The sequence below is a fragment of the Hibiscus syriacus genome, unplaced genomic scaffold, assembly GCF_006381635.1.
Source record: "Hibiscus syriacus cultivar Baekdansim isolate YM2019G1 unplaced genomic scaffold, ASM638163v2 tig00111569_pilon, whole genome shotgun sequence".
NCBI classification, from domain to species: domain Eukaryota; kingdom Viridiplantae; phylum Streptophyta; class Magnoliopsida; order Malvales; family Malvaceae; genus Hibiscus; species Hibiscus syriacus.
The window spans coordinates 493,901-514,621 of NW_024063123.1; the positions used below are offsets into that span (position 1 = coordinate 493,901).

General features: G+C 33.2%; 1 protein-coding gene across 3 annotated transcripts; it reads right to left on the minus strand.

The window, feature by feature from the left end:
- Positions 1–2,248: 2,248 nt before the first annotated feature.
- Positions 2,249–20,138, minus strand: LOC120165105. 3 transcript variants are annotated; one of them, XM_039174689.1, is made up of 6 exons: positions 6,303–6,393; positions 5,707–5,877; positions 3,847–4,750; positions 2,670–2,818; positions 2,414–2,559; positions 2,293–2,335 (listed from the first exon to the last, which is right to left on the minus strand). In XM_039174689.1, the coding sequence occupies exons 2-5, from the start codon at positions 5,838–5,840 to the stop codon at positions 2,451–2,453; spliced, it is 1,296 nt and encodes a 431-aa protein (XP_039030620.1). In that variant the 5' UTR covers positions 5,841–5,877; positions 6,303–6,393; the 3' UTR covers positions 2,293–2,335; positions 2,414–2,450. The 3 variants fall into 3 exon arrangements, with proteins under 3 accessions (XP_039030621.1, XP_039030619.1, XP_039030620.1); XM_039174690.1 differs by lacking the exon at positions 6,303–6,393 and adding an exon at positions 20,125–20,138 and having other exon boundaries at positions 2,249–2,559; XM_039174688.1 differs by having other exon boundaries at positions 2,250–2,559.
- Between the last annotated feature and the right edge of the window lie 583 nt (positions 20,139–20,721).

Consider the following 20,721-nt stretch of genomic DNA (forward strand, 5'->3'; position numbering starts at 1 on the left):
TTCATTGAGGGCTTAACCTTTTTATACAACTTTGTTATCTAACTAACTCATGACAGCTCATCACTATAACCACCTTATAACATAGGCTATGCATTCTCACACACACACATTGCTCAACAACCTCACGTAATTCATACCAGCTCAGTTACCTCTCTAGCTTCATTCACACTCAACCTTATTTGCTAACATGTACCAATATATATATATATATATAAGTGTATATAAATATTTGATCATTTTACCTATAATTACATAAATCTGCTACATAATATAATAATATATAAGAACGGTGGGGGCATTCATGTACCGTTGCAACGCTGTAAAATGTATGGATTTTGGTTTAAATGCAACATTAGATTTGAGGCTGAGTCTAGATATATAATATATATATCGATATTTATTATTAATATAACAATATCGTGAAATCTATAAATAATCATTAAATTTGTTAAAATGATTTATTTATCATTATATTTTTAAAAATTATAAATTAAACATTAAATTTTAATGTATTTAAAAGTAGGACATAGGTAATGACGAGGATGTCGTACAATGTTAAATTAATGGAAAATATCTTATTTGACCCTTCCATTGTAACTGAAATTCCATTTGATATTTTTCAATTTTTTTAAATAATAATTCTAAAAAGAAATTAGAAAATTTAGATTTTTAAAATAAATAAATATATATATATAAATATATATGAATATAAATTATTTTTAAAATTTAAAAATAATAATTTTGAGAAATTTTTTCATTCTTCAAATTATCTTGTAACAAATTATTTATTAATTGTGAGATTTGTAATTAAAAATTTATAATTTTCAAGACCCAAAAAAATTGCAAATCAAACAATGTAATTATCTTTCATTAATCGATGTGATTCAAGCATTTGACTTTCGTTTAAGAAGTTTAAACACAATTTAAAAAATACATCTAGAAAATTATAGTATCATATTAATAAGAAAAATACATCCAAACTTAAATAAAAATACTCAATATAATCCTTAACTTTTAATAATGTATCAAGTAATTTATATGGTATAAATTCAAAATTTATAATATGATACTAAAAATAATATTTAATTTATTTATATTCATTTTATTTTCAATTCAAAAAAAATAATAAAAAATATTTTAATTAAAATTAATAGTAAAATAAAATTTTAGTTACAATTAAAGGGTCAAATAAGATAGTTCCTATTTAGCATACCGCATCACCTCGTTAATGATAGATAACGGCGTTGGGCCCATTTTGTAACAAAATTTAAAGTTTAAAGTATATCATATAATTTTTGAAAGTTTTATGTCTAAAAAGATTATTTTGATATAATTTAATGCACATGAGTTTTACCTTATAAAATTAGTGATGGATATCATTGACATCCATTATAGAATTTTCTCAAATTTTAATATATATTTTTTAAAATTCTAGATTTGATAATTTGAATATATAGTAATTGCATGATATAAGAAAATTCATTAAAATATAAAATATTATAAACAAAAATAACACACCCTTTACTTTACAAATAGAACAAATATTATAAATAGAACTTTGACACATAAATATATAAACCAAAGCCAATATTTGTATATTTTAAGTAAGCACGAATCAAGTGATCTCAATGATTAAGGGATTTGTTATTATCTTTCGAGGTTTCATGTTTGAGCATCACATACGTTAAGGGTATAAGCGTTCATTGTCAAATATAGAGTGTCTTTCTTTAAACAGATATTACTCTTATATTTACCCCAGATATATAAAAAAATAAATTTAAAATAAAAATCATAATATAAGTATTAAATTAAAATGTTTAAAAGGAATTAGAAAATAGAGGGTGGGGACCCAAAAATAAAGAATCAACAGAAGCGCATCTCGTACCATGAACATTGACAGAACAGTTCACACAACTTTAAAATGATCGTTAATATGTTGGATGAGATTTTGTGCCGTTCGATTTATCTCTCGGCTTTCGATGTTGGATGAGATCCAGTTAGGGTAATTAGGGTTTTGATCACAACATTGCATCATGTAGTCACAGAATTTTAGGATTAAAATTTTTTAACTATCATATATTTTAAATATATTTTCTTAAAATTTTATATGTTCATCTTCCTAAAATATTATAAATTTGCTCCCTCATAAAATCATGCATCCATTTCCGACAACGAGACAGAAAAGTATGGGAAGGATTCAAGGGCCTGCATTTCATACTTGTCATCTTACATGCTCGCATATGAAAAAACATCAAAACTCTCTAATACATATAGCTAATTATGTTCGTCACAAAACAAGTTCATCCCATTCTAACATTCAACTCGAGCCGACCGACACAAGGAACATTGCTCTCGCTAACTATAACCATACCACACCAGGAAAACAACCACAAATGCTCTATAGTTCTGTATATTTCACTAATAAAGTTCGTATCTCTCTCCAAAAACTGTTACTCGGACCAGAATTTCACGAAGGCGGCAACTAAAGATTTGAAAATAGCCAAAAGGGGGTTAGTTTCGGATTCCGCAGCACCTTTTGATGTCCCTTCCCATGATTCACTGTCCATAGAAACCAATGTATATCCTAAGGAACTGATAACATTGAAACTAAATTGAATAAGACTGATTCAACTTTAAAAGCAAAATGAGCAAAGGCTAGAAATACTAACAGATTAATTCTGTCTAATGTTTTATTGCATCCTTTCTTCGAGTTGGCATTCTGCACTTCAACGTTACCTTCAGCAGTAACATCGCCCTCCAACATTGGCTTGCAAGTGACATGAGCTTTCGGGTGGATGCCATTTGGAACATATATTGCCTGATGAAAAACAAAACCATCAGGTTCTCATTCAATCCAATACTACAATATTTCTCATTTATCAGTTTGTTAAGAAAAAATACAGCCCATCGAACATACCATGTAGTTTAAAGACAATGACTCAGAGGGAAGACATTCTTCTGAAAATAAAAACATCAGTTCAACCTAAATCGAAGTCATTGGCTTTCTCCAATTAGGGGTCATTACAGAAGAAATACAAATAAACTACTAGAACTCAAGTGGACTTAAAATCACCCCCAAAAAAAAGTGATTTACAATTTGCACACGTGTGACATCTAATTTTTTTTTTTTTTGTACAAACGCATGTGATAGTATCTTAGGCATGTTAAATTATTGGCAAATATCATTGTTTCATTTTTCAGCAAACACATTCAGTGAAGAGTCTAAAAATCTAAAATGTGTGAACCACACACACCCCTTTCTGGAGGAAAGAGGGTTAGGAAGAGAATCAAAACACTCCAAATTACCTAATAATGCTCCAACTTTTCATTTTTTTCTTTAAGTAGCTACTTGTGTCGGAAACATGGATATAGGGATGTGACCTCCAAGGATTCTCTAAATACAGACACTTTGAAATATCTGACCATACCTGTGTTGGACACATACCTGTGCACGACACTCAGACCTCAGTCCGAGTAACATAGTTTAAAGCCACCCTTGAAATTCCTCAAATAACAAGGTTTGAGTATAGTGTCCCTTGAGCATGTTAGTATGTTATCCCTTTAACGCCATTCAGTTTTTTGAATGATTTCATAGCAAGGCACAGAACTAAATAGCACATTGATTCTGCACTATACTCACAGCAATGGTTCCCCCATTTATTCTACCTAAATTACAGTCAAACTACCGACCATTTTTATAAGCAAAGCTTATAATTAGCGAATAATAGCAAAAGAAAACAAATATTTAGAAGCTAATAGACAAAATCAGCTTATCATTCATATTAAGCAATCACTTCGATTGATGTCTGACATAGACATGCACAAAGGTGTTAGACAAAAGCTCACCTCTCCAACAATTGCTTGGCTTTGTTCATTTGTTTCAGAAGTTAAAATATCATCACAAGAGACCTCTAATGCAGCACCGTTGAGAGTATCGTCAATGGCAGTTCCCCCAGTAGAGCAATCCCAGCTTTCCAATAATGGATCTGATATGAATTTTACCACTTTCTTATCTGCTAAATCGGAGTTTTTTTCCAACAACACATCTTCATTGTTTTCCGCTTCATTCTCATCAGTCAAAACAGAAACCTCAGAGGAATTCATACCATACAACTTAAAACTACCATTTTCTTGATTCACATTCACCTTCCCGTTTTCCGTTTGATCCAAGTTTTCATTTAATTTCCCAACATCACTACACATTCCATCAATGGTGCCAGTCGGTTTAGCAACAGGTCGCAATGGAAATGTCTCTACTACTACATCTGCAGTTATTTGAGTGACTTCAGTTGTGGATGCTTCCATTTCCTTTTCACTTTTATCACTTTCCAGAGGTTCAATTACTTGCACCTCTACCATTGCCACTTTATCTGTTCCACAGGTTACATCTACAAGATCCTCATTAATAATCTGCTCGCTGTCAATTTTATATTCAGATCCCATAGAAAGCTCATCAGTAACTGAAAAAACTGATTCATCTCTAGCATCCTCACGATGACTGGGAACAAAAGAACCTCCATTTGGTTGGATGGACAACAGAGTTGCGGGTGCAGTTGAAATGGATCCCAGTGGATTTTGTTGCAAGAACAGATCGGTGCTCTGCTCCCCTTCAGTCAACTTTGCAGGACCCAACACTCTATTTTCCTGAATTATCTCTCGTACAATCTCCCGTACTGTGTAGAAAGACCCACCAACTTCCTTATGGGTAAGGTTAAGAGATGGAAAATTCCCACTGTTCGATTCTTGATACCTGCAACAATTTCATCAATGGGTGAGTTTAAGCGATGGAAATTTTCTATCGTTTAGTTCCCCTTAACTGCATCAACTGAACCAAATAAATGGTACGGAAATGTAGCAACCCACTTCACATTTCCATAAACTTATAGTTCCCCTTAACTGCATTTATTTCTTTTCATGTGAAATGTAACAACCTATAAGTTTAAAATCCCACATGAAAAGAAATAAATGCAGTGCAAATTATATTGAACTTACACCAAATTCAATCCAACCTGGAAATTAAACTATTCCACTCAATTCTACATGGGTTTAAAATTCTAATGTTGCATACTAAATGAACTACAAATGATTTTCCCACAAAGAATAATGGAAAAGGATCATTTCAATAAAGCTCATGAAACACCATGATGATAGTGATTTAGAGATATTAACATGGCATATATTGCATTTGCACAAAAATCCTTGTATCAAACAAAGAATTTTCAGTTTGAAAATAAGTCTAAATGTGTCTTCAAGGAAATATAATAAATTTTGGCTTAAGAAAAAGAATTTTTCATCAGCAAACCATTATTTTCATACATATATAGAACAAAAAATTTTACTGATATGTATGGACAATCTTATATAACACCAATGTCTGAGCTCGATGACCCACCATTCACACATTTAAAGTTAGCAGCGATCAGAGTCAATATCCCAAACAAATATTTTAAGTTAATACTCATAGGTTAAGCAATCACAAGCATTCTGCAATTAATTTGTTAGATACTACAAGGATGATAAATTTAGAATCTTGAATTGCTAAAATATCTGACTATATACAGAGTAATTCTATTATGATTACCATGGAACGGGGATATAGAAGTGTATTAGAATGAAAAAAGATAACTGGTAAAGACTAAATTAAGATGATATAATTAAATTCAACAGTAGAAGCAAACAAATGGAAGAGAAACCATGTGAAATTACTTCTTTATAAAAGACTCAACCATTGCCTTCCTTTCCTCCTTTGAACGACGAACCCGAGACTTCTTCCCTCCGGGCTCATTGCACTTAGCTAGGGCAAAAGTTTGCCCAACCCATCCACCTTTTATAGCATGCATGATGATAACAAGGTTTACCAGCTCACAGCATTAAGGCCTACACGATATAGAATCAAGATCAAGATAAGAAAAGTAAAATCCACGAACACAATTGCACAATGCATAATACAACTTCTTTTAACTACTTTCTTTTCCTTTAGCAGCTCCATTTCTTAGTAGGTTAAATGAAGGGGGAAAAAACTAATCTCCGACAGTAATCCTAACAATACTCTGAACTAAAGAAAATCATATATTCCAACTCAGCAAAAGCTACCAACTTGAGCAGAAGAACTTCAAAAACAAAAGGAACACACCAATTCAAGATCAGTTAACGAAGATAAGGCATTACGCAGGCAAGAATACACAAAGGAACTTGGTGTAAAACAAGAAAAACTAACAAGATAAGCAGATAGATGGATGGAAATGAATTTCAAAGGTAACCCAGAAAAATAAAGGAAAATGAAGCAGAGAATGAGCGCTTACCTAAAGAGATGGAGAGATTATGGGATTTGGGAATTTCTTTTTATGTTTTTAATGCTATTGGGGTTTAGGAAAATGTTGTTTAAAACCCTACCGGGAGGTAAAAGGGAAATGTGAATGCACTAAAATAAGCAGCAGTACACAACAACTGTGTCCCATTTTGCTATTGGTTTCTTCGGGGCGGTACTTTCATTTTTTTTAAAAATACTTTTTGAATAAATATTTAAGTCCTTTTTTATTTTTTTTCCAGAAAAAGTAATTTTTTTTATTTTTAATATAAATAAATAGATGTCCCTTGTTTTTATATATAATAAGGGTAAGAGGAGGTAAAATAGTAGGAGACCTCCAAATTATGAAATGTTCTACGTGAGATTCAATCACATGACCTCAAGATTAAGAACCTTGTGCTCTATCAACTGAACTAGATGGTCATTTCATTTTTAATATAAATATTAACTATAAATAATTGAATAACTTAACACATAGTCCTTCAAATACGATATTTTTTAGTACTTTTATTTGAATTATTTTACTTTCATACTTAAAGTAAATTATATATATAATTTCTAAACTATATAAAATTTTAAATTAAATTATTTAACTATAAAAAATTACAAATTATTTAACTATAAAAAATTACAAATTATTTACTCAATTTATATAAAATTATAAAATTTAATGAGAATATGAAACGACCATTAAACTTAAAAATTAAATTCACATATATTCTATGTAAGACACTAAGGTGGTGTTTGTTTTTGTAGAGGTAAAAGGTCTACAGTCTGCGGATCACATCTGCAGCAGAAGTGGTGAACCAAAAGTCTGCAGTCTGCAAGAAGAATAATGTTTGTTTTTTAACGTCTGCAGACTACTAAAATAAACTGAAATATAAATAAACTGATTTTTTAAACTTAGAAGAGTTTTGCAATACTAAGGTTTAAATAATTTTAGTTTTACAATACTGAAATTTAAATAATTCATATAACTACAATAATAATTTTTTTAGAAAAACAAACAGCACCTTATTAATTTTATTATAAATCTCACATAATATTATATATTATTAGTTTTATAGAATAAAATTTATAAATGATCATTAAATTATATGATTTTTTTTAAATATGCAATTATGTAATACTTTTAATTTTTTTAAATATATATATATTCATAATTTATTTTTAAAATTATATGATATTTTTAGAAAATATTTTTTAATTTATCAAATTATTTTATGATTATTTTTTATTTAAATGTGATTATATTTCAAAATTTTAAAAACATAATTTATATTTTTTTTATTTTAAAATATTAATTATCAAACAATGAAATCATTTTTTATTAAGCAATGTGGTTTAAATACTTACATTTTGTATAAAAAGTTTAAATATAATTTAAAAATAATAAATCCAAAAAAATATTATATTTAAACTTAAATCAAAATAATTAAAATAAATATAAAATTTTAATAATAGATAAAATAATTTATATGATATAAAATTAAATATCTATAATATAATATTAAAAAATTAATATTTAATTTATTTAAAAAAATTAATATTAAAATTAATATTTATAATATAATATTAAAAATTAATATTTAATTTATTTAAAAAATTAATATTAAAATTAAAATCAAATATAATATAATATAAAATTAAATATAAAACCTCTTTGAAGAGGTTAGAAGATGTCTGCAGACATAAGGCTACATCTGCGCCGCGCAGACTACGCACAGACGTTAGAAGAGCTTCTGTCTTCTAAAAAGCAAAAGGTCTGTGAAGCCCAATGTCTGCGCGGCGCAGACATAAGAGCTTTTCAGACCTTACACAGTAAAAACAAACACCACCTAAGATAATACCATTTTTGGTGGATACGTGATAAGTCCTCATTACAAGGGATATAATTCAATCTGAAATTCGCGAGTTCCGATCCGATCCGATTCGATAAGGTCATTTTTTTTAAAGAAATTCAGATGTCGGGTCGAGTTAAATTTTTTAAGGGGGTAAGATCGATTCAGTTCGGGTTCAAGTGGATGGTGAAAAAACTTCAACCTGACCTGATTCAGTGATAATAATGTAATTTTTGAAAAAAAATATTATTTTTAACTAAATCCTTGTTTTATAGACAATCAAATTGGGTCGGATTTATACTCTAAAAATTATGGTATGTTCAGATCAGAGTCGGGTGGAGGATATATATTTTTCGGATCGAATCGGTTTTGACGGAGGATATATAATTTTTCGGTCGTATCGAGTTTGGGTGGAGGATACATATTTTTTTAGTCGAGTTAGGTTGACCAAAAACCCGAATCGTTGCCATCCTACTCATTACAATAATATTTTTATTTGCATTTAATTCTTTTTTAAATGTGTGTTTTTTTTTTTGTATAATCACATGACATTTTCGTTAGTTTTACATTATGATTTCATATTGTATACATTATATTTTTATTGTCATTTTATATGTTTCTAATTGATTTTTGTTAGTTTCGTAAATGTTTATAAGATTTCTATGTGGGGTAGAACGATATTGAAGAGATTGTTTTTGAACAATTTTGAAAAAATATTTTAAATTGAAGTATTATACACTCTTTTGATGAGAACTTAAATTACACATATGGAATGAAAATGCATTAAATATCATTAAAAAAACTCACTTAAAGATAAAAAAAAATACTATAGAATAATTATTATTTTTAATTAATTACTGGTATCCGATTTATTGATCGACTAATCCAAATCAGATACTACAGAAACGATAACGACCCTCTCAACCCAATTTTCTCCATTCGCAAACACCACAATTATTTTCTCTATTTGCTTACAAAATAGAATTATTCTTAATCATTGTGAATACGATATTACTCACTGCTATCTATATAATAAACAAATTAATTTTAATGGAACATACGATTGAAAGAAACAAATATAATTATTTGGCACACTACGCGAGCAGTTTAATATCATACATGAACACCTTATTTCGTACTGTCTTTGAAAATCTTTTGGATCAAATAAAAATGCTTACATATGAAGAGGGCCGGACACATTTGGATCATCCGACTCTGCATCCCCTAAAAACGATTCCATATTTCCTCACGTTTGTTGTTCTCTGGCGATCGGGAAGTTCCAAAACGAATCGGATTTCTCGAAGAATATGTAAAACACAACCGCTGATGCTAAAAATAGTCCTAAAAGCATCAAATAGATCTGCCACTGCACACGGAAGAGGAAGAAAAAAAAATAAGATTATCATCCTCGTATTCATTTATATTGTTCACATTCATTGTGGGATTAAGTTACTTCGACTTTTCGTGCTTCTTTTAAGTACCGTCGTATGATATTTGCACCCGAGTAGGGTAACATAGCTTGAGAGGGGAAAGGAAGAGAGGAATACCTTTCCAGTCTGCAGGAACATTTAGTTTTGTCACCATTGCTCCCCACTGATTAGAAGTTGTAAGAACAACCCTGCAACTGCAACAAAGCAACGACAACGGGAAATCAAACCCGGCTTATAATTCCGGGGAACTATCTGCCAAATTAGAACTTGTTTCACTTAAACATACTTCAGCTAGGACAGAACCCTAGCGATGTAATGGGTGTGCCCAGATGAAGCCTCTTGCTCCAATGGCTGATCTCCATTTTCTTTACTTCAACCACACAAATGTCTCCATCTTCGCTTCCACTAGGATAAAAACAGTTGAGAGTATTCATCAAAACAACATATACATTGAAGAATATTATAAATGTAATTAATTCTGCGAAACTTCCTCAAACATCATAAACCAGTGCTTGGAATGCGAATACATCCAGACTTATGATACTCAGAGTCGGATGTCGGTGTCAGGTATGTTCTAAGTTTTCCCATGTATTTGGAGGATCCTTAAAGGGGTATATCTCCATACCCATGTCAGACACAAGTACTTAACAATGAAGAACCTATTCGGTTCTCTCTATGAGAACCTTGACAAGTTAACATAGATGACCTGTATATGGAGCATTGACACACATACGTAGCTATATGTTGTAAAGTCAATTTTGATGGGTTGTAAAAGGAATAAAATTATCGAATTGTCAAAGCAAATTTTTGGTGGATTGCTGGCAGAGAAGCTTTCGGTGCAAGTGGCAGCAATTACTGAATTTTTGAAATGAGTAAATGCACTTTAGTCATTGCACTTTAGGGTATTTTCAAAGATTAGTCTCTAAGCTTCAACTATAAATATCCTAACCCATTTAGCTTCAAAATCATCCCAAATCATTTCTTTCTCCCAATACTAGAGAGATTCCTTGTGAGTAGTGAGTGCTTTGTAAACACCTGTAAATTTTCTCTCTTAGTAAAAGATCTGCATCAGTCCGGAGACGTAGGCATAATTGGCTGAACTCCGTTATCAATTTCGGGTATTATTTTTCCGTTTTTATTTCGCATTCTTATTAATCTGGTAATAGGAAAATTACGCATACTCGTTTATTTCCCAACAACTGGTATCAGAGCTTTTGGTTGTGAATTTTGTCAATTTTTGCGATGTTACTATTTATTACTATTCACGTGAATAGTAAAAATTTTGTCGGCGATACGAATTTGTCGACGGAGGTGTTCTAATTCACGGTGGTTCGTAAGAATTGTCATAAACGATCCAAACAAAGCCAGATTCGAGCGGGAGCGATAGCTGCAGACGAAGGGAAGGTGAAAATTGAAAAGTTCGATGATGTGGACTTTGGCTTTTGGAAGATGCAGATTGAAGATTTTCTGTACCAGAAAAATCTATATCGACCTCTCTCAGGAAAGCAACCAGAGGGCATGAAGAATGAAGATCGGGGCTCTTCTCGACAGACAAGCCCTCGGAGTTATCCGACTGACGTTATCACGCAATGTTGCTTTCAACATAGCAAAGGAAAAGACCACGGCGGGTCTTATGGAAGCTCTCTCCAGTATGTATGAGAAGCTATCGGCCTCAAACAAAGTTCATTTGATGAGGCGATTATTCAATTTGCAGATGTCAGAATGTTGGGATTTTCAGAAGCTCGATTCGACAACCGGAACGGTTTACAAAGAGGGGTCGAAACGATTTTTGAGTTTAGGGAGTAAGGAGATTGAAAGATAGAAAATTGCACAGCGATTTAGAGTGGTTCGACTTTCTAAGCCAAAGTCTACGTCCACTACATTAGCTCTTCACCAAGGATTTTCCAACAAATTCACTAATTTGTTCTTTCTTTTGAGGACAAAGAGATAACCTTACAACTCCCTAGTTTTTCCAGGCTAAACTAGAACCTTTCCCTAGCTTTTACACGGGATAAGCTAGAACCTTTCCCCTTTACAAAAAGATAAGAAATGTAAACAAGAAAACCTTTCTAAGGTAGGTGTTTACAAGATTAAGCTCACAAGAACAAAATATTTACAAGAGAAAGATGAAATAAGATTGAAAAACTCTTCTCTTGTGTTTGATTGCTTGGATAGTTGTTCTCTTACTTCTTCAAGTGTACTTAGCTTGTATTTATAGCTTGTATTTATAGCTTGAAATGTGTTTGATGTTGTATATAGCCGTTGGGAATGTTTTAGAGCCGTTTGGGGATGATTTTTCTACTCAAAAAGGCTTCCCATAACATGATGCATCGGTGCACTATCAAGGTGCATCGATACCCCTTCATTAAATTCAAATAAACTAGTCGTTACTAGTCGTTGCAGCCTTGATGCATGGATGCATGGCAGGATGCATCGATGCACTAAGTGCATTCGATGTTTGAGTGCATGGATGCATTGCATGATGCATCGATGCATTAGTGCAGGTGCATGGATGCACTGCAGGGATGTATGGATGCACTGCAGGGATACATGGATACACTTCAGGGATGAATGGATGCACTTTGACACCCTTTAGCATTTTGGCTCAAATCCAAATTTAATGGACTTTGAATTATTTTTGAAACCTTTTAAAACTTTGAATAAATTCAATTAAGTCCAAAAACATTTTGTAAATTCAATTCAAGTCCAAAAACCATTTTGCCTTAAATTGTTATATCAAAACATAGTTCAACAATCTCCCCCTTTTTGATATAACAAAATATTTGAAAAATTATTTTTGGCAAAACTCCCCCTTAATAAATTGTTTAATGAAAAAGATATCAATTGTTAACAATTGTTGGAAAATATATGAAAATGTTAAGCTCCCCCTTTTTCATTTAGAAATTAAATTTTTCGAACCAAACTTCTCCCCCTTTTTGTTATATCAAAAATAATTTGATCTTTGAAGTTCAAAATAACTTTAGAGAGTAAGTGGTAAATTTCACATTTAAAAATCATTTGAAAAATCAAAGATCCCCCTCAATAAATGCATTCCAATCAAAATTTATCTTTAAGAACTTGACACTTAAAAAGAAATTGAATTTCTACAAAGAATAACAAATGTTTTAGTAGCACATGAAATTCAATATATCCAAGACTAAAATACTTTATGCAATACCAATTGTTGAAATTTGATATCAATATCATTTGTTAAAATTAAGTGCATATGCATAAAGTTTTCCAAAAATGTTATGCATTTTGAAAAAATTTGATATCAATTGTTAGAGAGATATCATTTTCATTTAAACCACATGCATAAACATTCAAATTTAGGTCAAAAATTTAAAATTTGTAAAATCAAAGTATTTGAAAATTTGATAACAATTGTTAGAGAGATATCATTTGCATTAAAACCAATTTTGACCAAAATTTTATTATGATGAACTAAAAATTCTTAAAAATTAATATAACTTTAAAATGTTCATCATAATCATCTTTTCAACATACATGAGATTAAAACGATGATGCATAATCATTTAAAACCAAAACTCATGCATGCTTAAAATCAAATGAGCAACCAAATAACCAAAATTAAAAACATTAAGCATAGAGGTTGCCCATTCCTTTTTCATGTGTGGCTAGAGCATCTTGAATATCATCACTTTCATCACCATTGCTCCCACACACCTACAAGAGACATTTATTTTTATTTTGGTATCCAAATTGCTTTGGATCCTTGGATGTTAGGTTCAATGCCCCTTGTTCCTTTTGGAATCCATACTTGTCTAATTTTAAAACGATTTATTTTCTTCAAAGGACAAGTATGTTCCTTATGACCATGATAATGACAATGTGAGCATATTGTCATTATTGAACTAAATGAATTATTTAAAATGATTTCTTTTTCTATTGTTAAGCGTTCAAGCTTAACTTTTAAATCAAAATTTTCTTTTTCAAAACTTTCAATTTTTATTTTTGAAAGCTCTAAATCCTTTTTCAAAATTTCATTTTGTTTTTCAAAATCAACTTTTGCTTTCAAAATCAAATTATCTTTAATTTTGAGTTTTGAAATTAATTTCGTATATTTGAAATTCATGGTCTCAAATCCCAAATACAACCTATTATAAGAATCTTGTAACTCATCAAAAGTAAATGAATTAAATTCATTTGAGTTAGAAGATACCTCAACTTCTTCATGAGTGGTCATGAGGCATTGGTTGACTACTTCATCTTCATCATTGGAATCATCTTCATCACTACAAGATTCAACAAATGCCTTCTTCCTCTTTTTCTTTAAAAGAGGACATTCATACTTGACATGCCCCTTTCTTTGACAATTGAAGCACACCGGGGGACTCTTCTTCTTGGTTGATTCATGTTTCACTTCTTTGGAAATCATGAATCTCTTGAGTTCCTTCAAGAGCTTGACCATCTCTTCTTCTTGTTCATCATCGTCTTCATCCACCTCATCACTTGAATATTGATAGCTTTTATTGGTGGACTTGAAGGCAATGCCTACCTCCTCCTCCTTCTTCTTCTTCTTCTCTTCCCTTTATTCATCTTCCTTCACCATCATCTCATGAGTGAGAAAGGAACTAATTAGCTCATCGAGGGTGAGAGACTTTAGATTTCTTGCTTCGATTATGGCCGTCTTCTTTGATTGTCACTCCTTTGGAAGAGAATAGATCATCTTCCTCGCAAGCTTCTCATTTGGGATTACTTCTCTATATCCCTTGAGACCGTTGACAATCACGGAAAATCTATTCGTCATAGCTTTGATGTTTTCATCGGGTTTCATCTTGAAGTTCTCGTAGCTATGGTTGAGAAGACTTTTCTTTGATTCCCTCACTTCGTCGGTTCCTTCATGAGTGACTTGGAGCGTATCCCAAATCTCTTTGGCACTGGAACAAGATGAGATTCTTCCATATTCATTTGGGCCTAAAGCACATAATAGAATATGTATAGCCTTAGAATTAAGCTGAAAATATTTTTGCTCTTCTCTACTCCAATCGTTATACTTGCCGGGTAGAGAAGAGTAATCGTCCATGATTAAGTTCCAAGCTCCTAGATTGTAGGATTGAATAAAGTACATCATCTTATTCTTCCAATGTGCATAATTTGCTCCATTGAAGAAGGGTGGCTTGTTAACCGGTTGTGAATCCATAATAGGATATTCTTCAAGATAATAAGCACCGGAGGAAAAAGTCATTTCTTTGTCGGTTGCGTCGGGAATTGGTAGAGCTTCTTCGAGGATCGTCTCAAGATGGTTAAACCTTCTTAATGAGTTAGGCTCTGATGCCAATTATTGGTATTTTCGAAAGCTTGATTCGACAACCGGAACGGTTTGCAAAGAGGGGTCGGAACGGTTTTTGAGTTTAGGGAGTAAGGAGATTGAAAGATAGAAAATTGCACAGCGATTTAGAGTGGTTCGAATTTCTAAACCAAAGTCTACGTTCACTACCTTAGCTCCTCACCAAGGATTTTCCAACAAATTCACTAATTTGTTCTTTCTTTTTGAGGACAAAGAGATAACCTTACAACTCCCTAGTTTTTCCGGGCTAAACTAGAACCTTTCCTTAGCTTTTACACGGGATAAGCTAAAACATTTCCCCTTTACAAAAAGATAAGAAATGTAAACAAGAAAACCTCTCTAAGGTAGGTGTTTACAAGATTGAGCTCACAAGAACAAAATATTTACAAGAGAAAGATGAAATAAGATTGAAAAACTCTTCTCTTGTGTTTGATTGCTTGGATAGTTGTTCTCTTACTTCTTCAAGTGCCCTTAGCTTGTATTTATAGCTTGAAATGTGTTTGATATTGTATATAGTCGTTGGGGATGTTTTGGAGCCGTTTGGGGATGATTTTTCTACTCAAAAAGGCTTTCCATAATATGATGCATCGGTGCACTATCAAGGTGCATCGATACCCCTTCATTAAATTCAAATAAACTAGCCGTTACTAGTCGTTGTAGCCTTGATGCATGGATGCATGGCAGGATGCATCGATGCATGGATGGATGCATCGATGCACTAAGTGCATTCGATGTTTGAGTGCATGGATGCATTGCATGATGCATCGATGCATTAGTGCAGGTGCATGGATGCACTGCAGGGATGCATGGATGCACTGCAGGGATACATGGATGCACTTTGACACCCTTTAGCATTTTGGCTCAAATCCGAATTTAATGGACTTTGAATTATTTTTGAAACCTTTTAAAACTTTGAATATATTCAATTAAGTCCAAAAACATTTTGTAAATTCAATTCAAGTCCAAAAACCATTTTGCCTTAAATTGTTATATCAAAACATAGTTCAACACGGAAGGAACATCAGTGGCTCAACACCTAAATGAACTCAACACAATCACAACCCAGTTGAGTTCCGTGGAAATTGAATTCGATGATGAAGTTAGAGCTTTAATTCTCTTATCATCTCTACCATATAGTTGTAATGTTATTGTTACAGCAGTCAGCAGCTCGTCGGGAAACAAAATAAATTAAAATTCGACGATGTTCGAGATCTGATATTGAGTGAAGAAATTCGACAGAGAGAATCAGGTGAAGCATCAACCTCCTCAGCCTTGTACACAAATTCTAGAGGGAGAACTTCAGAAAGAAATTCAAATCGTGGCAGATCGAAATCCAGAAGGGGAAAATCAAGAACATGAAAGAAAGATTTTACCTGTTATAATTGTGGCAAGAAGGGTCACTTTAAAAGAGATTGTCGAGCACTGAAGAAAGATACCGGCGCACAGGAATCTGCCAACATGACGAGGAGACAGGTGATGCCATGATTCTAAGCGTCAACAGACCGATTGAATCATGGATCTTAGATTCAGGGGCATCTTTCCACTCCACCCCATGACAAGAAATCATGGAGAACTATGTCAGTGGTGATTTTGGAAAAGTTCATCTAGTTGATGATGAAACCTTGAATATCGTCAGAAAAGGAGACATCAGATTAAAGTTGCCAAACTAGACCACCTGGAAGCTGAAAGGAGTGAGACATATTCCTAACCTCAAAAAAGAAATATGATTTCTGTAGGACAGCTTGATGGAGAATGATATAGTATAACCTTTTCAGGCTATGAATGGAAGATTACCAAAGGAGCACTCATCATTGCTCTTGGTAAGAAGACTGGTACTCTCTATGTAACCTCAAATTTAGAGAATATCATTGCAGTAGCAGATGCTGATGGAAAATCAAACATATGGCACCAAAGGCTTGACCATATGAGCGAGAAAGGGATGAAGACACTTTTGTCAAAAGGGAAGCTGACGGATCTAAAGAATGTAGATGTCGGACTATGTGAAGATTGCATCTTTGGCAAACAAAAGATTGGCAAGACACCCAAGGCTGAAAAATTAGAGTTGGTTCATACTGATGTATAGGGACCATCTCCAGTTCCATCTCTTGTAGGCTCACTATATTATGTCACCTTCATCGATGATTCAACAAGGAAGGTGTGGGTTTATTTTCTGAAGAAGAAATCAGAAGTCTTTGATACCTTCAGAAAATGGAAGGACATGGTGGAAAATGAGATTGGTTTGAAAGTCAAGCGGTTGAGGTCTGATAATGGATGAGAGTACAGAAATAGTAGATTCAGAGATTTTTGCACAAACAATGGGATCAAAATGGAGACAACAATTCCCATGACACCACAACAGAATGGCGTAGCAGAGCGCATGAATAAAACTCTGAATGAACGTTCCAAAAAGATGAGGATACATGCCGGATTGCCCAAATTTCTATGGGCTGAAGCTATCAACACTGCAGCTTACCTAATTAACCGTGGGTCCTTAGTTCCCTTGGATGGTGGAATACCAGAGGAATTTTAGAGCAAGAAAGAAATAAACCTTTCACACTTAATAGTGTTTGGTTGTATTTCTTATGTATACATAGATTCTGCTGAAAGAAGTAAACTTGATATCAAGTCCAACAAATGTGTTTTTATTGGTTATGGTGGTGATGAGTTCGGTTATCAGTTTTGGGACTACGAAAATCAAAATATCATCAGAAGCAGAGATGTCATTTTCAATGAGAATGTGATGTACAAAGACAGGTCAACCATATAATCAAGTAGCTCCAATACCGAAGCTGAAACAAAGGAATTTGCTGAGTTCGAGGAGATTTCTGGAAATGATGTTCAGATAAGTCCTCAAGCAGTTCAAGAAGAACCAGGCACACCAGAACTGAGATGCTCCTCCAGAATTCCTAAACCAACCCAACGTTATTCGCCTTCTTTACACTACTTGTTGCTGACTAACAATGGTGAACCAGTGTGCTATGATGAAGCAATGCAGGTGGAAGATTCAGTCAAGTGAAAGTCTTCCATGAAAGATGTGATAGACTCGCTTATGTCAAATCAGACATGGGAATTAGCTGAATTACCACCAAGCAAGAAAGCGCTCCATAACAAGTGGATTTACAGGACCAAAGAAGAGCATGATGGGAGCAAATGCTACAAAGCAAGATTGGTTGTCAAAGGTTTTCAACAAAAAGAATGTACTGATTACAATGAAATTTTCTCTCCAGTCGTAAAACTGTCTACAATCAGACTGATATTGAAAATTATAGCTGTAGAAAATCTACATCTTGAGCAGTTAGATGTAAAGACAACTTTCCTTCATGGTGATTTGGAGGAAGAAATCTATATGAGGCAGCCAGAAGGCTTCATAAAGGCAGACAAGAAAAACCTGGTATGCAGGTTGAAGAAGAGCTTGTATGGTTTAAAACAAGCTCCTAGACAGTGGTACAAGATATTCAATAGTTTCATGAGTAGCAGTGGTTTTACTAGATGCCAAGCAGATCATTGTTGCTACATCAAGAAGTTCGACAACAACTTCATTATTTTATTGTTGTATGTTGATGGGATGCTCGTTGCAGGCTCAGGCATGCAAGAGATTATAAATTTAAAGCAAAAATTGTCGAAGCAGTTTGCTATGAAGGATCTGAGCACTGCAAAGCATATTCTTGGGATGAGGATTAAGAGAGACACAAAGTCGGGGACTCTGATGTTATCACAGGCTGAGTACATCAACAAAGTACTCTCCAAGTTCAACATTCAAGATGCTAAACTAGTAAGTACACCTTTAGGTGTTCATTTTAGACTCTCCAAAGAACAGTCACCAAAGACGGAGGAATAACGTGCACACATGGTGAAGGTGCCATATGCCTCAACAATTGGAAGTCTGATGTATATCATGGTTTGTACTAGACCAGATATTGCTTATGCAGTGGGAGTTGTTAGCAGGTACATGAATAATCCGGGCAAGGTACACTGGGAAGCAGTCAAATGGATCCTCAGATATCTGCGGGGTACCATAAACAAAGCACTTTGTTTCAAAGGTGGAGATACGATACTGACATACTATGTAGATGCTGACTTAGCCGGAAATGTTAACATCAGAAGAATCACTACATGGTATGTCTATACTCTAGGATGAACTGCAGTGAGTTGGGTTTCTCAACTACAGAAGATAGTTGCCCTCTCCACAATTGAAGCAGAATATGTCGTTGTTACGGAAGCCAACAAAGAGATGGTTTGGCTCTAAAGTTTCTTGGAAGAGTTAGGCAAGAAACAAGAAAACAATGTCTTGTATTGCGACAGTCAAAGTGTCATCCATCTAGCGAAGAATCCGTCTTTTCATTCCAGGACGAAGCACATACAATTGCGATATCATTTTATTCGGTCTCTTCTGGAAGATGGGGTTTTGAAACTTGAAAAGATTAGTGGAGCTAAAAATCCGGTAGACATGTTGACAAAGACGGTGACCACGGACAAACTAAAGTTGTGTTCAGCTTCAGTTGACATGCTAGAATAACAAGACTAGAAATGCTGCTGCATTGATCGAGGTGTGAAGAAAAATTAAAATCAGTCTTCAAATGGGAGATTGTTGCAAAGTCAATTTTGGTGAGTTGTAAAAGCAATAAAATTGTTGAATTGTCAAAGCAAATTTTCGGTGGATTGCTGGCAGAGAAGCTTTCAGTGCAAGTGGGCAGCAATTGCTAAATTTTTGAAATGGGTAAAATGCACTTTAGTCATTGCACTTTAGGGTATTTTCAAAGATTAGTCCCTAAGCTTCAACTATAAATACCCTAACCCATTTAGCTTCAAAATCATCCCAAATTATTTTTTCCTCCCAATACTAGAGAGCTTCCTTATGAGTAGTGAGTGTTTTGTAAACACCTGTAAATTTTCTCTATGAGTAAAAGATCTGCAGCAGTCCGGAGACGTAGGCATAATTAGCTTAACTCTGTTATCAATTTCGGGTATTATTTTTCCGCTTTTATTTCGCATTCTTACTAATCTGGTTATAGGGAAATTTCTCATACTCGTTTATTTCCCAACACTGTACACCCACACACACACCAAAAAATTTCAGCTATAAATATAACCACGGAAATAGAGCTCCTAAATACACAAAGCTGTTTCCAGCACAGAATTCTACAGTGACAAAAACAAGACTTGGGAATAGATTTGAAAATAAATACTCTTTAAGAATTTGACATTTTCATACAGACAAATCAAATTAAACCAAACCGAAAGAAAAGATGTGCATTTGGTTAATCTCAAAAATGAACCATATTCGAAAGGCAGAACTGAATGCTTACAGAGCAAGATGTGCATTTGGCTAAAATAACATACGTTTTCCTGTTATTTGATCACTTCAGTTGTGTACTAGACATTAAATGTGTGAATGGAGGAATTTCTTATATGTGTGGCAATGGATTAGAGCTTAAATTAATGAAAATAACGGATGAGAGCAGAAGAAGCAGAAGCTGCCTGTATGGTTAAGAGTGTGAAGGGATGATTTGAACTGAACATTTATTTTTGTTTCACTGTACTCCTTTAAAATAATTACATGGAATTTGTATGATGGTGATGGCTGCTTGATATGTTAGTTCAGTATATATCTGTTCATTGGCAATGAAGATAAAATAAACATCCTTTAGTTGAGTAACAATTATACATGGTTGGTTGATTAATATGAAGGCATGGGGGCTTATTTTTTTTATAATAATTAGTTTTGGTTGTAGTAACCTTTTTGAATTTTTATGGAAAATGTTTATTGACTTATTTATTTAGTATATGTTCACTTTCTATTTTCACTCATCATTTCTTATTTGAGCTTTCTTC